The following is a 26,271-nucleotide window of genomic DNA, read 5'->3' on the forward strand; positions in this document are numbered from 1 at the left end:
CTGAAAGCGAAAGGTGGAACTATCCAACATGCAGGGGCGCTGACAAGGATTTGGGGTCCCACAAAAAGGTTTTACACTGGGCCCCTCCACCCCAGGCCAGGCCAAACCTGAAAATCTAACATTGCGCATACAGTGGAATTCACTATTTGATGCCTAAAGCCCATATTTTATATTATATATAATATTATATTTTTGTAAAAAATAGTAATTTAAAGGTTTTAAATGATTATTATTATTGTTATTATTATTATTATTATTATTAATAATAATAATAATACATTTCCTCTGAGCTTCTGCAATTATGCTAACTGATAAGTTGCTGTTCCCCCAATAGTGGGGCAGTGATATGGGGATGGGGAGGCAGGGCAGCTGAGCCTGGTTCTGCTTGTCCAGACACAGGCCAGAGGCAGGGACAACTCATTTAGTATGAATAGCTGCGATTGGACCACATATGGTCCTCTTGGCTAAAAACTAACCGGCTGCAGTCTCTTAAGCTTGCTAACAGCACATCACGCTGAGGGGACACAATGAGAGGACAGCAGCACTATCCAGTCAGACTATGGAAAATTCCATATTTAATATTAACATACTAACATATTTAGTTCAGAGGCAGTATAACAGGGTGGTAAACAAGCTTGTGAAATGATATCTAACCATTTTCAAACCCAGAAAAAGTCACATACTGACTATTTACACAACAAGAATGAAATACTGTTCTCATACTCCATTTTATTTTTGCTCTGAACTGAAGCTCAGCCTGAAATAGCACTTCAATAAGTCTGCTAATATGATTCAGGGGGTTAATTATGAGAACAACAACTAAAAAAACATTAACATTAATGGTTGGATCTGGTTTTTACTGATTCACAAGAGTTGTGTCCAAAACTGTGTGTTATTCCCTATCCCCTAGATGCATATATATATATATATATTCCAGTGCATTGTGGGATTTTTACAATCCGTTTCCAGACACCACTACAAAATGGCAGAACCCCTTAGTAGTGCACTAAATAGTGAATAGGGCAGAGTTTCAGACACAGCTAAGGCCAACAAACTCTGCTGAGGCTAGTCTAGCCATTAGCATGAATAATTCCACAGCCAGCACTGTTCCCAGATCAGTGCCCATACTGTGGGGGCAGTGGTGGCTCAGCGGTTAGAGTGCCGGGATATCGATAACAGGGTTGTGGGTTCGATTCCCGGGCTCGGCAAGCTGCCACTGTTGGGCCCTTGAGCAAGGCCCTTTACCCTCTCTGCTCCCCGGGCGCTGGAGTTGGCTGCCCACCGCTCTGGGTGTGTGTGTACTCACTGCCCCTAACACATGTGTGTGAGTGTGTGTTCACTACCAGATGGGTTAAATGCGGAGGACACATTTCGCTGTACAGTGTTCACTGTACAGTGTCAAATATGTGCACCTTTACCTAAAAATATGTTCTGAGCTGACAATCCACAATGTGATGGAGGAAAACAATGGTGGCCACATGCTCCAATGTGTGTCACTGTCCTATCAATATGGCTGCAACTGGTAGCATTATTATAGCCTTATAATGCTAACTGCTGTTAGCAGCTCATTTTTAAGCTCAGTACGCCACAAAATAGCTCGGTATGCCAAAAAAAACGCCCCTACGTGTCCGTCCTGTTCATGTTTGCGAGAGCTGCCCTCATACCATGCTTAAAAGCTAATGTATGCAATTAGCGAGTGTGGACATCAATACGGCTCGATGTTTAGGGTTGCGTTGAGGGCCTGAAATGACGGGAGTTCCTCAGCGTGGCCGGTCAACGGTCAGCATCTCTCTACAAATGGACTGTTGATTACATTGACACCAGCACCACGTCTTTAGTGTCCTCGTCATGATGTAGCCTACGTGAGACACACACACTCTCATATACAAAATCACTTGGGGACCCTGAACGTGGGGTCAAAACTGCTTATTGCATTTAAGTCACCCTAAATAGGTCCCTACTAAGTGGACTACTTAAGAGGGTACTTTTTTTAGATAGATTCCAAACCATTATCATGTTGACTGAACAGCTAAAGCAGCACCACATCACTGCCAGACCAGCAAGCACCAGTTTAGGCCAGCATTGAAAAGACATAGGCTGTGTCCCAATTGCATACCACACACTAATACTATAAGGTATGTATTCTATGTACTGATTTTAATAGCGTGAGTTTATCATTTAAAAATATTATCATAATAATACGTTTTGTACTAAAAGGAAGTGATGAAGCGTTGCTATGCCAACATACGGCACTGAAAGTTCTCCAGCCACTATCGCCACTGCACTTGAATCGCTATCCTCCCTTTTTTCTAAAAACTGTTCCAGATGTGAGTAGCTCCTCCCTTTGTGTTTTGCATTGCATTATGGGATAATAGTGTCCTTCGTAACTACGCTCAAAAGCGACCGGTTCTGAGTATGTATGTTGGATATTTAAGTATACTCAACTTTGACACTTACTCTTTGACTCACACTCAAAAACTAGTTAGTATTAGTGATTAGTATGCAATTGGGACACCCCCCTACTCTTAAAAATAGCAACAAGCCAATTTGCATAATCCGTCCCAGACAGCGACCGGATTTCAGTCTGACTAACTGGAGACGCATTTGACTGCCCAGTGTAAAATCTTATCAGGATACAATCCAGATACTTGTCACATGAAGTGACCAAGTGTGAACAGGGGCTAAATACAGTCCAGTCAATTTAGGCAGCATCGTGACTCCGGTCACTGCATTTTTAGGTAGCCGTTTCCTCCGTTGGGCAGTTAACGGTCTGAAAGACATCACAACAAGAAGGTGGAGTTTATGTGGTTACAGGTATTGTATACAGCGGTGCTTGAAAGCTTGTGAAACCTTAAGAATTTTCTGTATTGAGAGCTGGATCTCAAGAGAATGTTGGGTCATGCAGCATGACAATGACCCTAAGCAAGTCGTTCTCCCAAAGTTGGTTAAGGAATAAAGTTCATGTTTTGGAATGGTAAAGTCAAAGTCCTGACCTTAATCCAATAGAAATGTTGTAAAGGACCTGAAGCGAGCAGTTCATGGGAGGAAACCCACCAACATAACAGTGTTGAAGCTGTTTTGTATGGAGAAATTCGGCTAAAATTCGTCCAAGGGGGGGTTACATTAGAGCTGTATGGGCAATATAACAATATTTTATTGTATTGTGATATATTTTGTTGTCGTGATACACTATGCTAACAAATTGAACACTGTGGGTGCATTTTGTCTATGTGTTGAAATATTGTGATAAGTATCGTATATCGTAAAAAAATTCTTTAAATATGGTATTAAAATGTTCAGTATCGCCTAGCCTAATTTACCTACTTTTATCACTCACAGATATGTAGTATTGGGTCATTTCCTCCATAAATAAATGACCATGTGTAATATTTGTGTCTCATTTGTTAAACGAGGGGTTCATCCCACCAAGCTTTCAAGCACCGGTCTTTTCTCACCGGTCTGGGTCAAACTGCCTCGTGGTCCTGTGCAGACCCCTGTGAAGACCGCTATAGGATTTGCTAGACAAACAAATCAAAACCCCAGTTTGACTCCAAAAGACCTTCAGGAAGATTGAGCTGACTCTGGAGTGGTGGTGCTTAATGATTATTGACCTGCATCACCCCAAACTTCAGCATCAGATGTTTCCAGATGAACATCTAAACAAGCTGATCACACAAAATAATAGAAAGTAGAGCTTTAAAGTAGGAAAAACAGGGTGCAGGAATTCATGTGAAGATCACCTTTCCAACTGTTCAGCACAGTGCGTCACTGGCAATGCTTTAAGCTTGTGTTGCAGCCAGTGGCACTGGGGTTGTTTTGCTAAAGGAGGAACGGTGTAAAAGCTGCCTTTCGGAAATTTGGGTGACCAAGGGTGGCCAAACTTTTGCATGTCACTGCATCTTTGAGGGACCGCTGGATTTTAGGTGTCCCGGTCGGCATAGGCACCACTGCCTGTAACACCATACGCCACAGATGTACGCTAAGCAGGCAGGAGAGCTGTGCTGATGTGAACTTGGAATGCATAGTGCATTGGGCTCGGTTTGGGACGCAGCCGGTCGGTCGTATTTCCCGCGGTGCCTTTTGGAGCTGCACGTGGTCACCGCGTCACCACGTCACCGTGAGAGATCAGCATCGTGGACAGCGGCGCCTGTCAGGAAAAAACACCGGAGAAAACGGAAAAACGGGGAAAACGACGGAATTTCCCCTCTCGTGAGAATAGAAGAGGAGGACGCACACGGGGGGCAGGGGTGGGGGGTTGAACGAAAAAAAGACGCGCGTGAAGGGATAAACATCCCCGGCTGTTGAACGCGCCTCGTCCAGCGGGGGCTCGCGCCGCCTAGTTCGGCAAGACGTCCATTTCGACGGAGGAGCGCGAGAGAAAGGGGGAGCACCGACGGCACGAGCGGCCCGGACCGTGATATTATTAGCGGTGTTATTAGCAGGGGTCGCTACCGGGGCGGAGGAGGGGGGAGAAAGAGAAAGAGGAGGAGGAGGAGGAGGAGGAGGAAGAAGAGGAGGAGGAGGAGGACCACCTTTGGACGCTCAGCCGTCAGATCGGGCGCGCGACGTGCAGGTTTTTTTTTTTTTCTTTGATGTTGATTGTCTACGGGCTCCATCTTTCTTTGAACGTCGCGAGGAGCAGCGCGCGGGGACGCCAATGGACGTCGGCGACATGGAGAGGGGGATGCTGGGACGCTGCTTTGGGTGCTCGTGAGCTTCGTGCACTAGCCCTTAGCCCTATGTGTGTGCAATGCCAGCTGGGCGCGCGCTGAGCTCGGCGGCTATCGGACGGGCCTGCGCGCGCGGGAGCCCGGCAGAGGTGGAGGAGGGAGGAGAAGAAGAGAGAGAGAGATAAGGATATAATAGAGGGAGAGAGAGAGAGAGAGTGCGAGAGAGAGAGAGAGAGAGCGCGAGCGAGAAAAGACTGCGATGCCATCGCTGCAGAACAATGCGAGAGGAGCGCGCGAGGCTGGGTTTGAGCTCCGGCCGCGGTGCTCGAGGGATGCTGCTGCTGCTGCTGCTGCTGCTGTTGTTGCTGCTACTACTCTGAGGCGTCCTGCGCTCGAGCTTGTGGAGAACTGGGGGTGCTTTTGAACCCCCTCCCCCCTGCACACACGCACGCGCGCACACACACACACACACACTCCCTTTACAGGCTACATAAGAAAGGCACGCGCTGACGCTTTTGCAGAGAGGCTGTAGCTACAAGCACTCGGCCGGCCTCGCTCTGGACTATCCGGGTACAAGGGGGGGCTTTCAGCGAGAGGGGCTGCGAATCTACGGGGGAGAGAATCCGCTCGTCCGCACTAACGCACACGCACGTACGCGCGCGCACACATACACACACACACACACACAGGGGCGCGCGCGCGCTCACACACACATACCGTCAGACAGATACAGCAAAAATACGGCGAATAGAGTCGAAATTAATAATAAATAATTAATAATTAATAAATTTACGCAACCGTGGCAGATTACTGTTACAGGTACAGTAGGCTAGCACGGCTAACTTAGCAACCCCACCTATAACACCTAATAATATTAATAATAACAATAATAATTATAATAATATTAACAACAAACAGCCTACGTTAATAATAAACAGCGCCCACAACGACATTATTAATATATTAAAAGGATATAAATAAAATGATGACGCTAGCAACAGCCTACTGCTAATAACAGGCTCACGAGACGAAAACAAAACGTCAGGGTCATTAATATTCATATTTATTACAGCATAACAACGGTGTACTTTAATTATTATTAATAATAACAGTGTTATTAATAGTAAAACAGCGTTAAAAACTATTCTAGCTACGGAAGTACAACAATAACAATAACAACAGGTCTACCGTTTTACTACAGGCTAATAATAATCATCAGTGACACAAACAGCAACAACAGACAGACTGATAATTATAATAACAATAACAACACTATTAGGCTTATAATATTAATAATTAATAATAATAATAATTAATAATAATAATTATTAATAATAATCAATCTTCTCGTTTCCGCCGACCCTTCCTTCCTTCTTTCGCCTCCGCCCCCCGCCCCCCTCACATGTAGAGAACCATGTTTAAGAACCGGCTCCGCATGTTCTTCGATGAACTTAAGGTGCTCCTGTTCATGCGATCCGGTTCGCGCCAGGCCGAGGCGCGCGCGCAACCCATGAGGGGGGGCGTCGGCGTGGGTGTGGTCGGGGGGGGCTGCGGGTGTCCCGCCTTCATCCGCTGCGCCGCGCGGGACCACCACCACGACGACGCGGAGGAGTACTACGGCAGCGAGCCGCGGCCCCGGAGCCTCGCCTTCGAGGAGAAAGAGGCGCGGCTGCCCGCGGGGCCGGACACCGTGTCCCTCAGCAGCAGCACGGCCAGCGGAGCGCGCACGCCCCAGTGCAGGATCTGCTTCCAGGGACCCGAGCAGGTACATGGGCACTGGGGTGGGGGTTGCTGCTGATTCAGAGAGAGAGAGTGAGTGAGTGTGTGTGTGTGTCTGTGTGTGTGTGTGTGTGTGTGTGTGTGTGTGTGTGTGTGTGTGCCCTGCCTTACACAAAGACTGACAGCCAGGCCAGTATACCTTTGTTGTTTACGACTAGGCCACTTTAAAGGGGAAGTCCACCGACTTTCGAAAATTCTGCATAATTCAGAGCTTGAGCTGTAAAGTGGTTCAGAAAGGTTTGGGGTTCAGAAAGGTTTGGGCTTAAATGGCTCAAACTTAACAACTGAGTTCTTCACAGTGCTGGTGATGGGAACCAGAGGTCGCCATGCTCACAACACAGATTTTATATACCATCCAAATCCAGCAGTGAACCCACACCAGTCCTCTTAGACCACCACACCACATGTTTACATCCCAACCATGTTATTGTAGGCCTACAGAAATGTAGAGAAAGTGGTGGAACTCTCCTGTGCACACACAGGGCTCGCATAATCCCCATCATCTCAAAAGCAGGACCAATAGAATGGGACACTGTGGAGCAGCATAGGGTCATCATACCCAATGATACCCCGGCATCAGCCAGAAGGGTATGAATCCGCACTGCTGGGCTGTGGAGCAGTGGAACTGAGATGTTCCACTGATGTTCTTCTGAGATGAGTTGGAGAGATGTTTAGAGATCATCTAACATTCAGAGCCCTCACAGCATCTGGTGCAAAGCCTTCTCAGACAGAGTGGAGGCTGCTAATTGTTTTGGCCCTACAGTGTAGACCTGCAGAGACTACCGTGGCCCTTTAATCGGTCTGGAAAACGGTGGTCCCCAGTCCTTCTCCTGGAGATCTGCTTTCCTACAACCCAAATCTAACCTCCTTCAGCTAATCAAGGCAGTAATTAGCTGGATCAGGTGGGGTCGATTAGGTCTAAGAGGAGCTAAGGCCCACAGAAGGGTAGAACTACAGAGGCTACTTGTGGCCCTCAAACGATGTATTTTGGGGCCAGTAATCAGAAGTCATTAGTAGACATCTGATGGGACCTGATTGGTTTATTACTATACAAAACCACCAGTGAACCCACATGAGTCTACATGCTGTACATTCTGTATTATTGAAATAATGCTACTGTACATGTCCAAATGTTTGTGGACACCCCTTCTAATGAATGTATTTAGCTACTTTAAGTGGCGCCCGTTGCTGACAGATATGCAAATGCACACACAGACACAAAGCTTGTCAAGAGATAGAATAGGACTCTCTGGAGCAGATGAACATAAACATATCAGCTCCATGCCGAATGCAGGCTTAGGCCAGAGGGGTATAAATCCCCCCCCCAGCATTGAGCTGTGGAGCAGTGGAACTGTATTCTCTGGAATGATGGTTGATGGTTGATGCTTCTAATACAAAGAGTTAGGGAGTTGGGGGATGATGAGGTGGGGTGGTGAACATACTGAGCTTACTAACACTCTTGTGCAATCAAATCCTCACAGCAATGCTCCTCCAAAATCTAGTAGTAAGCCTTCCTCTCTAGATAGTAGAGACAGTTTCTCCAACAAAAGCAGGATAAACTAATTTTGAATAGCCTTGATTTCAGAAAAAAATCCCACCAAGAACAAGCAGGTGTCCCAATACTTTTGTCCGTTGACAGTTTAATGAGGTTACTTGTTGTTTTTGGGTGTTCCATCAAACCTTTTCACTTGAGGACCTTAAGGTGCTTTGAGGAACCTTCAAGGAACCCTTTTCTTTTAAAACCTTTTCCACTTTATGAGGTTCCTCCACAGTTTCAGATTGAAGAACCTCCAAAAGTCCCTCAAGGATCTTATACTTTTAACAATGTACATCAGATTTTGGTCTGTGGTGTATATGTTCTTGGATGCTGCTGCTGAGGAGCAGGGGATCTCTCATAAACCTCTCAATAAGAAGCATTTTTGCTCATAACTGTTTTTACCTTAATAGATCATATCCTTAGTCCATGGGACCATGCCTTAAGCTTATGATAGTTAAGGAGAAGACTGTAAGAGAGTGGGGAGAACTTTGAGGACTTTTGAGCTGGAGTTTGGGCGGCTTCTGCTTTGTGGTAGGAAGACAGACCCCCTTCCTCTGATAAGTAGATCCAGAAATGCTAGATGACAGAGTTAAATAGGAGGTGACGGGAAGAATAGGAGGATTGCGAAGACTTGTCATAGACACGTGAACAAGGTAGAGAAGGAATTTTAGGGCGTTAGATTAGATCTTGTGGTTTTTCTGGTTTGCAGGGGTCAGTACAGTGTCTTGGCCATGACTTAGTAAGAGGTGGGAACAAGATCTGATCTCATTATGTCGTGGCCATGACTTAGTAAGAGGTGGGAAAAAGATCTGATCTCATTATGTCGTGGCCATGACTTAGTAAGAGGTGGGAACAAGATCTGATCTCATTATGTCGTGGCCATGACTTAGTAAGAGATAGGAACAAAATCTGATCTCATTATGTCGTGGCCATGACTTAGTAAGAGGTGGGAACAAGATCTGATCTCATTATGTCGTGGCCATGACTTAGTAAGAGGTGGGAAAAAGATCTGATCTCATTATGTCGTGGCCATGACTTAGTAAGAGGTGGGAACAAGATCTGATCTCATTATGTCGTGGCCATGACTTAGTAAGAGATAGGAACAAAATCTGATCTCATTATGTCGTGGCCATGACTTAGTAAGAGGTGGGAACAAGATCTGATCTCATTATGTCGTGGCCACAACTTAGTAAGAGGTGGGAACAAGATCTGATCTCATTATGTCGTGGCCATGACTTAGTAAGAGGTGGGAACAAGATCTGATCTCATTATGTCGTGGCCATGACTTAGTAAGAGGTGGGAACAAGATCTGATCTCATTATGTCGTGGCCATGACTTAGTAAGAGGTGGGAACAAGATCTGATCTCATTATGTCGTGGCCATGACTTAGTAAGAGGTGGGAACAAGATCTGATCTCATTATGTCGTGGCCACAACTTAGTAAGAGGTGGGAACAAGATCTGATCTCATTATGTCGTGGCCATGACTTAGTAAGAGGTGGGAACAAGATCTGATCTCATTATGTCGTGGCCATGACACAGGATCTTGTTCTCATGCCTTACTAAGTTGTGGCCATTACTTAATTATCTTGTTTCCACACCTTACTATGTCATGGCCACAACTTTATTATCTTGTTCCCATGCCTTACTAACCTAGCATTATTTATGTGGGATGTCACCAGCTGTAAGCATATATGATCTGCTTTTACTACGTTTAGAACAGGGGATGCTAGGCTAATGTCGCTAACAAACATTAGGCTCTCACCAGCTTTAACTCAGTAAAATCTTTATTAGTTTCATTCACACCTCTATTGAAAAGCTAAGCTAACAGGTTTCTAAAAATCGGATTTCGTAAAACGGCATGTCCTTATTGACCATATTCAGATATTTAAGGTTCAGCTTAGCGAAGACATTTACTCAGACTAGTAAGTCACTAATCCATATGTGCTAACCCTTTTTTTGAAGGATCTTTCTGGGGGTACATTTACAGAGATGCGATTGGTGACATCTAAGTCCAGTATATGTTAGCAACATTAGCCTAGCGTCTCCTGTTCTACACTAAAGAAGTAAACAGCAGATGCTAAATGTCTTAGCTGATAGACTACTTATGAAATGGGTCATGCATTAGGCCTATTTGAACTGTTCCGTTAATAATCCTAGTTATGAAGTAAATATGAATTAAACATATTGACAGATACATATTATATATATTTCATATATATTTCATATATTCCATAGAAAAACAAGAGCAAATGTTCCCAATCATCTCCTATATAGCCTTCTGTGAAGGGTCCACTGCTTGACCACTGCTGCACTGCTGTCAGGTTATCTGGATAAGTCGCAGGTGTCAAAGCCACGTCCTTCCTTTATGGTCGATAATATCTACAAATGTGATTAAGCAGTGAATGGGGTGGTATGGAACATCAGTCCTCATTAGCGTAACTGTCAGATCTGTCGAGGTCCATAAAAGATAAGCAGGAGATACGCAACACTGGTTCGTTTTGATATTTCACTCTAAATTGGATATCATCTCTGGTTAAATGAGCTTTAAAGGCGTGGTCTGAGAGATTTCGCCATAAACTGAGACAGATGAGAAGATCTGAGAAGAGCTGGAGGGAAGGCCTTTCTGAAAAGATCTGTTTTTACAGCACTGCTTTGACAGGAGCTGCAAGTTAGATGTTCGCTCTTTAGCTTTTCCGACTACATGCATTTAAAGAGTTGCTCAATGTCTGTAAACATCACTGTCGCTAAGATAAAGCTGTAATTATGATTGTATATTTTAGTCCTATCAACCTTTCTTTAACTCGTTAGAATTTTTAGTAGACACTCCTTCACTTTCATAACTCACTCACTTTTATGAGATGCTCATAATGAACATTTTTCATTTTTCATTTCAATAGAATCCTGTGGAATTCCACTGGAGGCTGAACCTGCATCAGGATTACTACTGAAGTATACACCAATTCATATGCGACCATTTAAATTCACGTTGTCGTAAATTTACATTACAAACTTTATGTTCAAATTCACATCCAAACAGCTAAGCTAAATGAAATCGACCCACAAATTCGAATACATTGATCCCACGGATTCATAGGTGGCATGGTGGTGCCACAGGTGTCGCCCAGCTTCATAGGCCTGGGGTTGTGGGCGCGATCTTCACTCAGCTGGTCCTGGTCCTTCACTCGATTTGGTACTTGAAGACAAGCTTCCCGGCCTTTTACTGTCCTGCACCGAAGTGGTGGGACAAACTTCCCCTGGGTGCCCGAATAGCAAACCTCTTCTGAGAGTATTCGGGCGAAGAGTAGGGCATTATGGTCTCACACTAGTGAACTTGCAGCAATGAGCACACACACACCCAAAGCGGTGAGCAACCAACTCCAGGGCCCGGGGAGCAGAGAGGGTTAAGGGCCTTGCTCAAGGGCCCAACAGTGGTAGCTTGCGGAGTCCGGGTATTGAACTTAGTAGTGTCTAAGCTTGGAGGTATCTTTGAATTTTTAGTCTATTAACTAGCTGAGGTTATTCTTGAGTAAATAGCAAAGCACTTTTGTAAGTTTTGCTAAATGCCATAAATGTAAATGTAACGTAAATGGTCACTGTCTCTGAGGAGTTTGGTGTCTGCGTGGGTTTCCGACAAGTAGGTAGGCGAATTGGCTGTGCTGAATTACTCACAGGGTACGAGGTACCCTGTGATACCTTGTGGTATTCATGCCTTGTGCCCAGTGATTCAGGGTAGGCTCCGGACCGGAAGAAATGGGTAAGAAGATGGATCAATGGATGCTTAGGCAGCCTACATTGAGCAGCTCCATTCACACTAAAGTTATAAGCAGTTTTTTTGTTCTTAAACGCCATACATACAGTCCCGCCAGAGCTCATTTACATACTCCAGTATTAAAGACGCTGTGCCAAAAACAGCCTGTTTTAGGTAAGTTTAAGTATAGCAATGAATTTCAGTTTAACCCCTGCTGCATTTAACCCATCCATAGTAGGGGATGCTCACATACCAGTGATAAGGGGAGTGAGAACACACACCTGGAGCAGTGGGCAACCAGCTTTGCACCCAGGGAGCCTTGCTCAAGGGCACCTCAGCCATGGATGCCAGTCCTAGGGATCAAACCAGCGACCTGTCGGGCCCTAAGTTGCTTCTCTTTTAACTTTTAGGCCATGGCTGCCCCCAGGCATTGTAAGGGAGAGGTCAGAATGTATTTTTGGTACATAAAACTACTCAAATGTCATAAGCGGACCTCAGGGACAGAACGTAAACACGGGAAATGCGCTCTTTAAACGTGACAGCAGCTTTTGTAAGATTTCTTTGGGGTGTGCGTGGATGGCGTAGGCCATTTTGCACAGCTAGAAGAGCTGTTTCCCCTGGTATCTGGCAGTGGTTACTCGCAGTGTTTGGAAAAACAAAATCTGACCTGTGTGCTCAAGTACAAGCAAGCGGCGCAGGTAGAGCAAGAACACAGAGAGCAAATAGGACAGGAGAGGATGAATCAGCGCGCTTGTAAACAACAGACTGTTCGTCGAAATACAGTGGAAAAAATAAACGTGGGCTAACCGACGAGACTGTGTCACCCTTGGGAACGGGAGAATTTAAAGGTCCCCTGCCAGAGCTGCATAATGTACTAGACGAAATACTTGTGTTGAGGTTGCAATTTAAAGGGCTCATATCTTACATTTTTCTTGCATTGGCCTTTTCCCCCTGAGGTCCACTTATAACATTTGTGTGGGTTTATGTACCAACGGCAGTCATTATTCATTTCCACAACCATTTTCCAGCTTCCCTTTATACCTTAGAGTTAAACTGCTGGATTTTTCTTATAGTGCCTTTTAAATATATGTATATACAGTGGTATGCGAAGGTTTGGGCAGCCTAGGTCATCATATCTAGCTAAAGTGAGTTAAAAATGACCAGGGATGCCCAAGCTGGTGCATACCACTGTATATACATGTAACTTAAAGGCATTAAGAGTTAATATGCTGGATTTTTCTTATAGTGTCTTTTATACATATGTATATACAGTGGTATGTGAAGGTTTGGGCAGCCTAGGTCATCATATCTAGCTAAAGTGAGTTAAAAGTGACCAGGGTTGCCCAAACTGGTGCATACTATTGCTCATTAACCCACCCCGACACTAGGAGGGTATGTATTTAACATGTCTCCTTAGATGCATGTGAAGCCAGCCGGGTCCCCAGCCCCACCACACTAGCAAACGGATGCCTGTGCCAGCCAACAGAGAGCCATCTACCCATTCAAGGAGAGCACAGCCAGTTGTGCTCTTTAAGACTCCGGCCACTGATGGCAAAGCGGCATGGCTTGGGATTCTGAACCTGCAAACCCCCCCCCCCCATGGCTAAAAAAGTAGGGCCCCACGCCAACAAGGGGTGGGCATATTGACGCCAACCAATAGCATGAGTGCCCATAGTGTTCCAAACGTCTTCAGACCAAAAGTTCAGCAGGAATAGTCGGAAAGCTGAAGGAATCTCATCCAGAGTGATGGAGATTTATCACTAGAAAAGCAGCCCTTTTCCACGCCGAGCTCCACAGTGCAGTTCTGCTCTGGACTTCACGGGTCTCTCAGCTGGTACTCGAGTTCGACAGTGTTGTACATGTGGTTGATTCCAAAAAAGCAAAATACATTTCATATTGAGAGACAATGCAGGAACGTTGGCTACAGAAGCCCTGCAGAATGAGGCATTACCAGGTTTGCCTGGAAAGGTTAAAGCAGCATCCAGACGCGCCCTCGATCGGTGTCGACGATTGACCGATTGTACTGAAAGACGGCCCCAAAGGCACTGATCCGTACATCTTTTATATTATCATATATATCAGTGGCATTTTTGGTCTTAAAATGACAGCAGTGTTATTTCTCTGAATTTTTTATATTGAATTATATATTGCCCGCCCCCCCCCCCCCCCCCAAAAAAAGTGGCAGTGACCTACTTATTGTGATCTTATCTCCATTCAAATATGAAAATAATTCAAACAATTATTTATCAAATAACAAATAACTTTCTAGGAACAAATACATTATATTATGCAAATGCTACAAATTTGTAGACATAATTATTTAAAACAAGTCAAAAACTAAGTCCTTAAATATTACTCCTGATGATGGGATTAGAGGGGTCTGGGATGTACGTTAACGCAAAGAGATGTTATTCCAAGCAGTTTTGGACCGTTCATATGGATCCTTTCCTCACAAAACGTCCACACAGAGTGAGGACTAGGGGTGTCTGGAGCTTTTATATTATGTAAAAAATTGTCAGGACAGAAATAGAGGTATATTGGCTATGTTTAAGATGTTTTCACTCAAAGTGAGTGCTCATATTGTGACGCCTCCTCATACCGAAGAGCTTGATGAAGTATTAATGGCTGTTTTTTTTTTTGTCCTGGTACGATTTCATTACAGGCTCCTTTCTGCCAAGCGTTTTGTCTTTATCAGTTTAGGCCGAGATGAACACAAATAAATCTGTAGCTCGGCGCCAAAATCAATGGTGATTATCAAGGTTTAGGCGTTTCGCATTCTTGTCACACCTCTAATTCCCTCACGTGTCGTGGGTTTAACACAGTGTTGTGCAGTTAACAGATCAATGCCATTAATGCCCACAGATTGCTTTCTCTCTTTTGTGCTTCTGAGATTGTGTATGGCACCCTACCATATGCGCTCCACCCATTGGCCTTTTCTTCGCTTTGCGGACTCCCTCGAAAGACGCCATCGATTTTCCTTCCCGTCCCTTCAGCTCCTCAGCCTTATATATCCGTTATGTTTTCATGTCATGCATTTTGTCTTGCGTTAGCGTTTCAGCATTTGGATCGAGCCCAGTCGATGCTTTGTTGACATGCCTCTAAACGTAAGCCTCAGAATGTGGAGCACATGCTGTTGTGCAGGTCTGCCACTGGCTCGCTCAGTGTTGGAGTCAGCAGAATGTTTTATGATGACATGGCTGTGAAAGTGTGGAATCAATAAGGCTTTTTGGCAGCGGTTGGTATCTCGGTTCATGGTGAACTCATACAAGGAGGCCTTTTGTATGCACTGGCTAACTGAAACACGTGATTGCGAGATGGCCCAGAACATGGATCCTGGTTAATTGCAGTCCCACTCTTAAAAATAAAGGTGCTTCAAAGGATTCTTTGAGTGATGTCACAGAAGAACCACTTTTGGGTCCATTAAGAACCATGTTTATAAGATCTGCGAGTGTGAGGAACCTTTTAAAGGTCTGAAGAACCTTCACAACCAAGAATGGGTCTCCTATGGCATTGCCCTGTGTATCAACTTGCCTGACTGATTTGACCCATTTTGGCTTGGTTTTATGCACACTAGCTGATTGGACAGTTTTTGTGGGTCCTCTTTTCCAAGTGGTCGAAGCAAGATAAGGTCACCTAACCAGTGAATTAGGTGGTGAGAGCAGTGGTCAGTATATACCTGAAGTGCACCAAAGAATGGCGAACCCAGCCGACAGGGTCAAGGGCACCTAAGGCCCATTGATGTAATCCATGGGCCTTAGGTGCCCTTGACCCTGTCGCAGCTACAAGTCCTGTAAGTTGTGAGGTGGGGCCTCCATTGATGTGATCCATGGAGGCCCCACCTCACAACCTTCAGGACTTGTAGCTGCGTTGTGTATTTGGAAAGAGGCTGCACTATTTCTGGGTAAATATGCAAATTTAGGAAAAGGAATGTAAGTCTGCTTTTGTGTTTTTGCACTCAGTGGTGATTTTAGTAGTAAAAGGAGTGGCTATTGGGTGACCAATGGCATATTGAGGGTCTGAAGTCCATAAACTATCGAAAATGACCCAGAAAATGAAGAAAAAGTTCCAAAATAAAACAACACTAGTAGTAAATCTAAAGTATCAGTACAGTATGGACTGATTCAGACTCCTATTTAAATGCAGGCTGGGCAACCAGAGCAGAGAAGTCTCAGAAGCTTTCATGTATATAGTTCATATATAAATCATACGCTCATAATGAGAAGCAGTGCAGTGTGTTCAATAAAGGTACCTGCTGAGAGCTCTGAATTGGCTCAGAGGTAAAAAATAAAAAACAGCAATTTGCGTTTTGACCCCCCTCCCCCCCTCCATCTTTTATTTTATCCATCTAATCTTCTATCTGGTGGTTCATGAAGGATGATAAGGTCATGATGCCGGTCTATATACAGCAGTGGTCGCAACTGTTTGCATATTAAACCTGTATATATTAAAGTATGTCCAGCCAAATCAGAAAAGCACCACTTCAAAACAATGGGCTGAGCTATCCTGTGTCTCTCTGCAGGTGTTTCAGAGGCCGGTATTGATCGCTTGTCTGGGCAAAGACTGGAGGACTAGGCTTGCCCACCTCTCCTCTCATTAACCTGTGTGTACTTTGCTTCGCTTGGCCCCCCTGCCAAAGGCCGCCAGCCTGTTGTTTCCCGGCCGTGCGTCAACGGCTGCCGCCACGCTGCGAACGTGCATCGATTTACCGCTCCCGACCAACGCTTGCATGAGTAATGCCTTATTTACGTAAGTCCAGCTGCTCCGTCGACTCTGGGACTTCTGCGTGTTCTGGCTCGCCTCCCAGCTACAACGAAAGGTCACGGAGTCCCCAAGAGGAGCGGAATGTAGGACGCTGCTTTAAGTCAGAGAAAGGATACACACTCGCCACAACCATGATGCTGTTGTTTATCTGAAGTACAACCATCTCGACGGGATAGATAGCTAACTGTTGTGCACTGTACTTTAGACGATCCTCTACAGCGTTAGTCTGCTTTTGTACTCTAGGACTGTATTAATTGAGGGCTGTCTGGTGGCCAAAGCAATTTAAGGGGGTCTAAAGTCCATAAATAATCAAAAATGCCCCAGGAAACTGAACAGTGAGTCTCACAGGTGCCACAGTTTGTTTTCAAGGGAGCAGACGTTGGAGAGAAGCGATCGTAAAAGCCGGTCATCTAGGAATTTAGCCTCGCTAATTCTATCAGATTATAATCAGATCAAATTAAACCAAATTTATTTTTTACAGCTTTCCACTACTGATGTTCTCGCAATGCAGCTTTACAGAAATCTAAGAAAGCCAAAGAACAAACCTTGGGAAGAACCAAGATTCACAAGGAGGGAGACTATCCTCCTCTGGTCAGAATCACTTATACGTTACTGAATAAAGTGAATAATAATAATAATAATAATAATAGTAATAATAAAAGCAGCAATTAGAAAATTAATTAATTAGTCCACGTAAACTTCAGCGTAGTCGGCAGTGGAGGGTGGGTATCTATCTACTGGGTCCGAGGCAGGTAGCAGTAGCTGGAGGACGAGCAGCTGGCCCAAGGGTCGAACAGGCCGGACAGGTGGTCAGTCATAAACTCAGAAAACACGTCTCAGAACTCAGAACTCTACTCAAAGCACATCCAACTTGGTTTAGATGCCATTCTACCGACTACGGAAGTTCGGTGTATGTTAGCAACATTAGCCTAGCATCTCCCGGTCTAAGCTAAAGAAGCACATGTCATATATCAAGCTGATCGACTGCATCTGGAGTCATAAGTGATGAATCATGTTCATCTGACTCCATTAAGCTCCATTGCTTGCTAGCCACATTCGCCTCGCAGCTCCAGTGCGGACTAAGGAAGCAAACTTGTTGACTGGTCGAGGGTCACGTTCGTGGTGGATGTGAATAGATTTGTATTCTGCTGAACTGTATTCCTCTAACATCAGCGTGACAGATGTCGTCAGACGCTCAGTGCCGGCAGCAAGCACAGCTGGGTGTGAAGTTGTGAACCTACTGGTTGACGCTTCACATACCTGCAGTCCTGCTGTTAATCGTGTCTAGCTGGGCTCCCACTCGGCTGAGTCTGAACGAAACAGATGTGCTTAGCCGCGGGCTAACGCGGGAAATCACAATCTTACACTTCAAAGCTGCGCTGAAAGCCTCCACAGCCTTACACCCTTAATCTGTGTGGACGGTGTAGTTTATCCTCCAGAATTAGCCAGGTTAGCAGTTTTAGCTCCACTGTATGGTCCAAAGTGCTTAGACATCTAGCATTTCTCCTGAATTCAAGGGTATTGAGGAGTTTGTCCCTCCATTGCTGCACCAGCAGTCTCGACTCTTCTGGGAAAGCTGTACACTAGTACTTAGAACATTGCTGTGAGGACTTGATTGCATCACTTAAGGTTTACACCGTTTAACCTAATATAATAACCTCATGTTCATTACAGAAAAAGCGTGAACACTGTGTTGGCTAATTTCTATTTTGGAAATGCATAAGATGCATGCAGACTTTCTGGCATATAGGCCTTTAACGAAGGTGCTTAACCATAGGTGGTCGATCTTGCCCACAGCTCGGATGTCCGTAGCCCAATTGGAGCAACTGTTGGAGGTGCGGCGCCATCCATGACAAAGATAACAGTCACCTCTTCTTTGTCTATCCTTTGTTAATAGTTCTACCTGCTGGGACACAACAGCCTGGTCGGCTTGGTTGTTGCAATGCTAAAGACATCAGTGCCATGCCTTGTGTGTTCATGTTGCCGTGTAAATTTGCAAACAAGGCGAAGACAACAATGTTTTTAATTTAATATCTTGATCTTTTCGGATAATAAATAATAGTGACAAACATAGACACCCCTTCTAATGACTACTTAGTTACTTGCAATCATTGCTGACACAGATGGGCAAATGCACACTGACACTGTCTACAATGTTAATATGCTACATTGTTAATATAATAATATATAATATAATAAAGATTTTGAGTGACATAGACATGTATTACTTTTTAGTACACCAAACATATATATATATATATATATATATATATATATATATATATATATATATATTAGTTAACCCTTCCTTTACTATATGCCAGTTTGTACATTTGCGAATATAGGTTATTGTTCTAGTATCTACAATATAAACACCAGCTCAGGTACAAATACGGGTCTAATAAACAACTTAAGAGGCAAAAAAAACATGTTTATTAAAGGTCACAGAGCAGATTTATCCAGATTAACTATTGACAAAAGTATTGGGACACTGCTCATTCATTGTTTCTTCTGAAATCAAAGGTATTAAAAAGAGTGTATTGGCTTTTGTTGGAGTAGCTGTCTCTGAGGAAGGCTTTTTACTAGATTTTGGAGGAGCAGTGCTGTGAGAATTTGTCGCATTGAGCATTCATCGACAGGAACATTAGTTAGGTCAGGATATTTGATGATCACCACCTCACCAACTCATCCCAAAAGTTCTGGATGGATCACGCCTGGCATTAGGCAGCATGGTGACAATAGGTTCATGTTTATCTGCTCCAGAGTTTTTACAGGGACGAGTGCATGTTTTTTATGTTTGACCGTCTCTTCGACAGGGGGAGCTGTTGAGCCCGTGCCGCTGTGATGGCTCAGTGCGCTGCACCCATCAGCCCTGCCTGATTCGCTGGATCAGCGAGAGGGGCTCCTGGAGCTGCGAGCTCTGCTACTTCAAATACCAAGTGCTGGCTATCAGCACCAAAAACCCACTGCAGGTAAGAAAACAGCTCGGTTCAGGAAACGTCAGGAAAACAAGGCCCTGCTTTTATTTCCAATCTCCTGATTTAATTAGTAAAGGGACTTTTTTGAAGGATGCTTCTATTTCCAGGTACCTTAGTCGATGTTATTATAGATATTATAAACAGTCATGATTATTTCTTTAAGCTTATTATCATAAACAGTTATGCATCATGGATTTGCTGAGTCAAAGGCAGCAGGGGAAGTGAGTAAGGGCTCAGTTTACTTCGGATTGTAATGAGGCCAGTAGCTGCCCACAAGTCCAGCAATTAGAACAATGTGACTCATTGTTGAGCATAAGGTCACACACAACTTCCAGCATTAATACTATGAGCTGCAAGGAACATTTTGGTTGCCAGTGCATTATTATAGCCTGCCATGTAGATTGAAATGGCCCATTACAAACCATGTTATACCTGTGGAATATGAGTAGTTATTATTTTTACAGTCCTTTCCTTACATTATACACCACTTCATTCTGCAGTTTTATCTACTTAGTGGATAAAAGTAAATCATTGACAAAGGCTCTCTTCTCTAATCATAATAATTTGAACATATTTTCTCATTTTTATTTATTATTTAGGTTGGAAAGCTTGTCTGGTTTAATCAGTATTGACTTATTTGTGCTTACAATACTTTTAGGAGCCTGTTACTTCATTAGTAATTGTTAATTAGCCTCTCAGTGTCTTATAGTTAATGGGGTAAGCTGTAGCATTCACACTCAGTCATGAAAGTCAAGGTTCTGGTTTAAACTTGTAGCAGAGTACTTTTCCTGATTTTGTGATTAATTTTAATTTAATTCAAATGTAATTTAATTTTAATGTGTGTGTATAATTATCATAAAGCTCTTGTTTCAGTAAGACTAAAGCACAAGTGACCCCATGCCCCTCTGTCTGGATCTCTCCTGTTTCAGTGGCAGGCCATCTCTCTGACCGTGATCGAGAAGGTCCAGATTGCAGCCATCATCCTGGGCTCACTCTTCCTCATCGCCAGCATCTCCTGGCTGGTGTGGTCTTCTCTCAGCCCGTCGGCCAAGTGGCAGCGGCAGGACCTGCTTTTCCAAATCTGCTACGGCATGTACGGTTTCATGGACATCGTCTGCATAGGTAAAGCAGCACCTCAGTGTAAATATGGGCTTGGTGTCTGAGTTTCTATTGTGCTTGATTTTGACCTCATGCTCGTCCAGTCACGAGTTGTAGAACCAGTGTGCACCTTTAGGGCATTGAACAGTATGATATCTAGCTAGAATCTAAATCACAGTGAATAAGCCAGGCAGTCTGTAGCCACGGGGGATCGAACCAGCAGCCTCTTGTTGATTGGGCCATTGCTTAGATAGCTGTACTACTCGAGAGCCTCGCGTTATGAAATTTATAATGTCAACTTTTAGAACAGGTTTCTACACTATAGACATCACAGCTGCATAAAATAGCAAAATACCAAAAGCCTGATATCATAAGTGAGAAAAGTATCTGTGGGATAATTTAAAAGGCACTGTATATCCACCTATACGGACACCACTGCACCACTGGTTATCTTTGTGTGTCCATTAACACATGAGTGTTAGAGCACAAAGTGCTTCAGGTGAATTAGCAAAGGCCATGACTCACACAGTAGAAATAACAACAGACCACATTTTTCTGATTACTGGAAGCTGACTGTGAATCAGCTACAATAACGTGTCATAAATGTACCGGCAGCTCTGCTCCTGATTACTGTAAAATATACAAGGCATAGAGGCTGTAACCATCAGCCAGTGATTTCACAATGCGTTGTTTAGAGACTATATATTTTGTTTCATTGGGAAGCAGCATCCAGTCCTTCAAGACTTTTATAGGAAATTATCTTTCTTATTTATATATTTTCTACTTTTTACAACATTTAAAGCAAGTACTTTTTATATTATGTTATTATTAAAGTAATAATAGTAATATTATTATTATAGAGTACATTATCTAATACTTTGTAATAATAAAGTAATATAAATAATAACACTTTACTGTTAATGCTTTTACTGCATTTTAACACTGTTTAACTGTATTTTTACAATATTTACAATATATACACCCTTTGTATTACATATTTAATTGCATATTATTATAATTATTTTTCTGCATAATGAAATGCAAGGCCGTAACCATGATATGACCATCAGTTGGAACCAAATGTAACAAGCAGGGTGGAATTCAATAGCCCACAGGCTGACTTCTTATTACTATTTGTATTCTAGGGATTAATAAAGTTCAACAATAACCTTAGTCATACAGTCATGTCCCAAAATACTGACATCCACACACTTTTTCTAACAATAACAGCTGCTGAAAATATAAAAATCACATGTTCATCCAGTTAAAATTGAATATAAAGGAATATTAAGACATTGATGTTAGTTGAATGTGCCCATGACCTTCATTGGTCACTGGGTGAATGTGTGGCTAGTTAATGTTTCAGGTAACTTACCTAGCTAGCTGGATAGCTAACATTAGTATTCATGGTGGATTCAGAGTCAGAACTTCACCCGTTTTCACCATAAATGTTTTTCCCAAGTAAAATATGATGCATTTTAACCATAATAAAAAGCTGTACTGACGTTAAGATTACCTTTTCAGAGTCAGAGACGTTAACTAGCTACAAATACTTTGCTGGTGAAGTGAAGTGCTGGTAGATACATAGATACTTTATTCATCCCGAAGGAAATTTAGCAGCCAGTAGTAGTTACACAATCCAGCACAGTAATACAATACAATAATAAGGGCGGTACAGTATAAAACAAACGGTATGGTGGAACCATGATACAATAATAAGTGCCACATCAACAACAGAAGGAACTGTAGACGGATCCTATAATTGGAATATTTTTAATAGATTTTTAAAAGATGAACACGAGTGAAAGGTAAAGATCCATGCAAGCAAACATGAAAATAGTCATAAAAATAGTCATGCAGTGAGGTGAGGATGAATCAATGTGAGGCCCCAGAGCAGAACAGCGGGCAGCAGGGTAGTGGAGAGCCAGATCTGGCGGTACCGGGATGGAACAGTTGAAACAGGGCATCTTAATACATGAATACATGAGGAGGGAAAAACACAGGAGGGTAGGAGGGGCGCAGCAAAAAATCTGGGGGTTTTCCAGCGGGACAGGATTCAATGGGTAGGCACCAGCACCCAACCACAAATGGACTTGCGTCAGCAGCAAGTAGACCGCAGGGGGCACCTCAGCACATGGAGGAGAGAAAGGAAAGGAGAAAATTAGGATAGACTGGTGTATGGCCTGTAAACGATGTAGATTAGAAAACTGGTGGTTTTGGATAGTATATAAAATGGCTATATTTGTTTTGTAGACTCTTTGTATTGCAACACCTTTTTTCTACCACCAAATAGTACTTTTTAAATTTTGTATTGATTTATTTTTTTAATATATTATTTAAATATATATATATCATATAATAAATAATTATATATAAAGTTATTTATTTCAACCACCTCAACCACTGAATTATAGTGAAAGGGTACATGCTGTACATTTTGTGAATGCAGATACTGTGCAACAGTCTTCAGCATTTATGAAAATCATCAAACCAGTTTATCACAGCAGTTAAAACACTGTATTATAACTATAACATTAGAATAAATACAAATAAACATAAATACAGTCTAAATAACACAGCTCTGTGTCAGTTATGCTATTGATATGTTGATTAGCAGGACATATGATTTGTTCAGTCCCAGCAGCAGCTCACCTGATTAACTTTAATTAAGGATCGATGAGATAAACGAGGTGTTGGACGGTATCTGGAAATACTGGCCTTCCTTGAGGAGACCTTTGGAAATAGTTATGGTTAACCTCACACACATTCTGTAATTGCTGAGTGTTGTTTACGTGTATGTGTTGTGTTGGTGGTGGGCTCACATACATACAGAACTGTTAAAAGACTGTGTAAAAGAATTACAGCCGATGTGCTGCGCAGCCTGACAGTAGCAACCAGCTTCGTTTCACTGGTGTAAAGTATTACGAGCTATAAGGAGATTATGCTAAGCCTACTGTATAGAGTATCATAGGTCTGGGTAATGCTGTTTAATCCAAAATGAAGTCATTCTGCACGGTGGCCTGTATTGTCCCCTCGCTGATCATTATCTATGCTAATCCATACCTTCATTTATTTACATACGTTTCCCCAGGCCTTATCATTCACGAGGGCTCGTCGGTGTACAGGATCTTCAAGCGCTGGCAGGCCGTCAACCAGCAGTGGAAAGTATTGAACTATGAAAAGGCCAAGGACTTGGGGGACCCCATTAGCTCCAGCAGTAAGGCCGGGGCCCGCGGCTCCCGTGGCAACGCGCATGGCCTGGCCAGCGGTGGCAGCAGCAGGGGGAGTGGCCAGCGGGTGCGGCGGCTCAGGACTATCCTCAACCACCACTGCGGATACACCATACTGCACATCCTGAGCCAGATCCGGCCCAGCGACGGACGCCTGGGCACGGCCACCAACCGCGAGGTGGTCATGCGGGTCACCACTGTATGAGACCGGCCGCCTTAAGGGGTCAGCGGCCACTTCTCCCAGAAAGAGCAAAGCAGAGCGGAAGACTTCCTAAGATTCCCGCTTTCCAAAGCCTTTTTACAGCGGAAAGGTCGTGACCCTGTCTGTCATGGCCGAGGAGGGGAGATCTGGGGAGACCAGGTACCAGAGACTTAGAACCAAGCTTTGAAGACCGGACCTGGCCGAAATGGCTCCTACGAACAGACGAAAGAGAACTGCGATCTAGCACACAACTTTTTATTTGGTTCCCTCTCCGGTGTTGTTTTCTACCAGTATGGTTTTTACTACGTTTCTTTTTCTAACGGAGTGTGGTTTAACGAACTGCTGTACCGCGTACGACGACTTTAAGCAAACGAAAAACAAACAAACAAAGAGGACCGTCGTGGTGGTGATGTTTACGGAACAACAAAAACACACACACAAAAAAAACAACGGAAACCAAACAGTTAACAAAGGCACAACAACCAGGGAACAAAAGAATTCTTTCCGGTTTACTGACGAACACATTTAACGAGAAAAATAACACAAATATAACGAAGGGTAGGGTGCAATAAGAATGAAAAAAAGCAAATGGGTTATACAGAGAGTTACATACATTAATATTTAAAGGAATCTGATCTTCTCCGCAATAAAGATACCTGTACATTTTACAGTGAACTTTGCATGAGGGTAAAGTTTTATGCCTCCTCGACACGTGGACATGATGAATCTGTTTTATTCAGAATGGTGCTCGTTTTAATAAACACTACTATTCATCAGGTCTTCTGTGAGATGCGTGGAGTGAGAAACTGATCAGTACACTTTCCAAAAACCAAAACAACAAAAAAAAAGCTACCGATCAGGCCCAGGTTTGCTTTACATACAATGGGAAAGTATCCCTGAAAGGTACAGCATGGTTCTTAAGGTTCACTACATTTACATTACATTTACATTTATGGCATTTAGCAGACGCTCTTATCCAGAGTGACTTACAAGGTAACTCGTATTACAGAGGTGGGCCAATGTAGTGTTAGGAGTCTTGCCCAAGGACTCTTATTGCTGTAGCGCAGCATAGTCACCCAGACCGGGAATCGAACCCTGGTCTCCTACATGGTGTGGTAGCTCACTGGCAGCTTGTGGTTTTATCTGTTGCACCACACCAACCAACCAAGTTCACTACATTGACTAATCCAATAGAAAAGGGGCACATTAGTACATTTCCATAACCAAACTTGCCTTTAAAATTAAAATTAATTAAAAAATCCTGGTTATGGTTATGAAGGCAATGCAACTGTAAAAAAACCCCACAACCAATCAAACCAATGTTTGATAAGCTGAGATTTACTCTCGAAGATACCATCACAGCTCTTGAGAGTGTATTACAGGGGGTCAATGAAATTCTGCTGCTTTCTGCTCACTTTTGGAACACTGGTTTCATTTCCAGTCATGATCACATCCTCTTGGGCGGTCTTGGACGGTCCAGGTCAGCAAACCAGTAACACTACAGTAACACGGAGTACTCATAAAACACCACACGCTCCACCTGGGAATTTCAGATTTAGTCAAACCCACAATCTAAAGTACAGTCATATTCATAGTGTTATCCTACGAATCTACACAACTGCCAGTATCCATTCATTGGCCTACCCAAGATGACTGAGCGCAAGGCAGGAATTCTGTGATTTACTCTGATTTCAGAGGGGCTGAATGTGCCAAAAATATCTATCTATATCTATATATATATATATATATATATATCACATTTTTATTGTGCTTTATTATTCAGGTTTGCATTAAAGCCTGAATGCTAGTTAGCAAGTAATGATTAGCTAAGTGGTTGTAGCCCCTAAAGTTAGCTCTGTGAAAACTGTATTAGCATCGCAAACAGACTTTATTATGAGGTTTCAGTGAAGGTATGACCATAACAATGACAACAAGAATTGGACGTGGGCTTCCTGAGCACCTAAATATGAGCTCAGGTGTGAGTTTGGTCAGGTAAAGCTCAGGGGCGGCTGGACACGATCACTCTCAGCAAGGAGCACCTCCTTCCACCAGAGGGAGCTTAATGACAACACTGTGCCCTGACACTCATTCAGGGCCTTTCCAACAACATGACATAGCATTTTGAAGTTGATGTGTGTGTTTGTGTGTGTGTGTGTGTGTGTGTGTGTCAGAGACAGGAGGCCACTGGATTCAAACCCTGAACCAGTGCGCTTTAGCGGGCAGCTCTCACTGGACTGACTTTTTCCAGAGCCTGGAGAAGAAGCAGG

At 43.5% G+C, this 26,271-nt stretch overlaps 1 protein-coding gene across 1 annotated transcript; it reads left to right on the forward strand.

Moving 5' to 3' along the window:
• The first annotated feature begins 4,514 nt into the window (after positions 1-4,514).
• On the forward strand, positions 4,515-24,782 carry marchf9 (membrane-associated ring finger (C3HC4) 9). Its single transcript, XM_072656370.1, has 4 exons — positions 4,515-6,435; positions 19,313-19,468; positions 20,404-20,596; positions 23,664-24,782. The coding sequence occupies exons 1-4, from the start codon at positions 6,085-6,087 to the stop codon at positions 24,005-24,007; spliced, it is 1,044 nt and encodes a 347-aa protein (XP_072512471.1). The 5' UTR covers positions 4,515-6,084; the 3' UTR covers positions 24,008-24,782.
• Positions 24,783-26,271: the final 1,489 nt, after the last annotated feature.

The sequence above is a fragment of the Salminus brasiliensis genome, chromosome 14, assembly GCF_030463535.1.
Source record: "Salminus brasiliensis chromosome 14, fSalBra1.hap2, whole genome shotgun sequence".
NCBI lineage: Eukaryota > Metazoa > Chordata > Actinopteri > Characiformes > Bryconidae > Salminus > Salminus brasiliensis.

Bases quoted from the DNA above. Each gene is read 5' to 3' on its own strand.
- marchf9 (XM_072656370.1), top strand. From the start codon at position 6,085: ATGTTTAAGAACCGGCTCCGCATGTTCTTCGATGAACTTAAGGTGCTC. The intron at 6,436-19,312 runs GTACATGGGCAC...TCTCTTCGACAG, and splicing joins GCTTCCAGGGACCCGAGCAG to GGGGAGCTGTTGAGCCCGTG. The intron at 20,597-23,663 runs GTAAAGCAGCAC...ACGTTTCCCCAG, and splicing joins CATGGACATCGTCTGCATAG to GCCTTATCATTCACGAGGGC.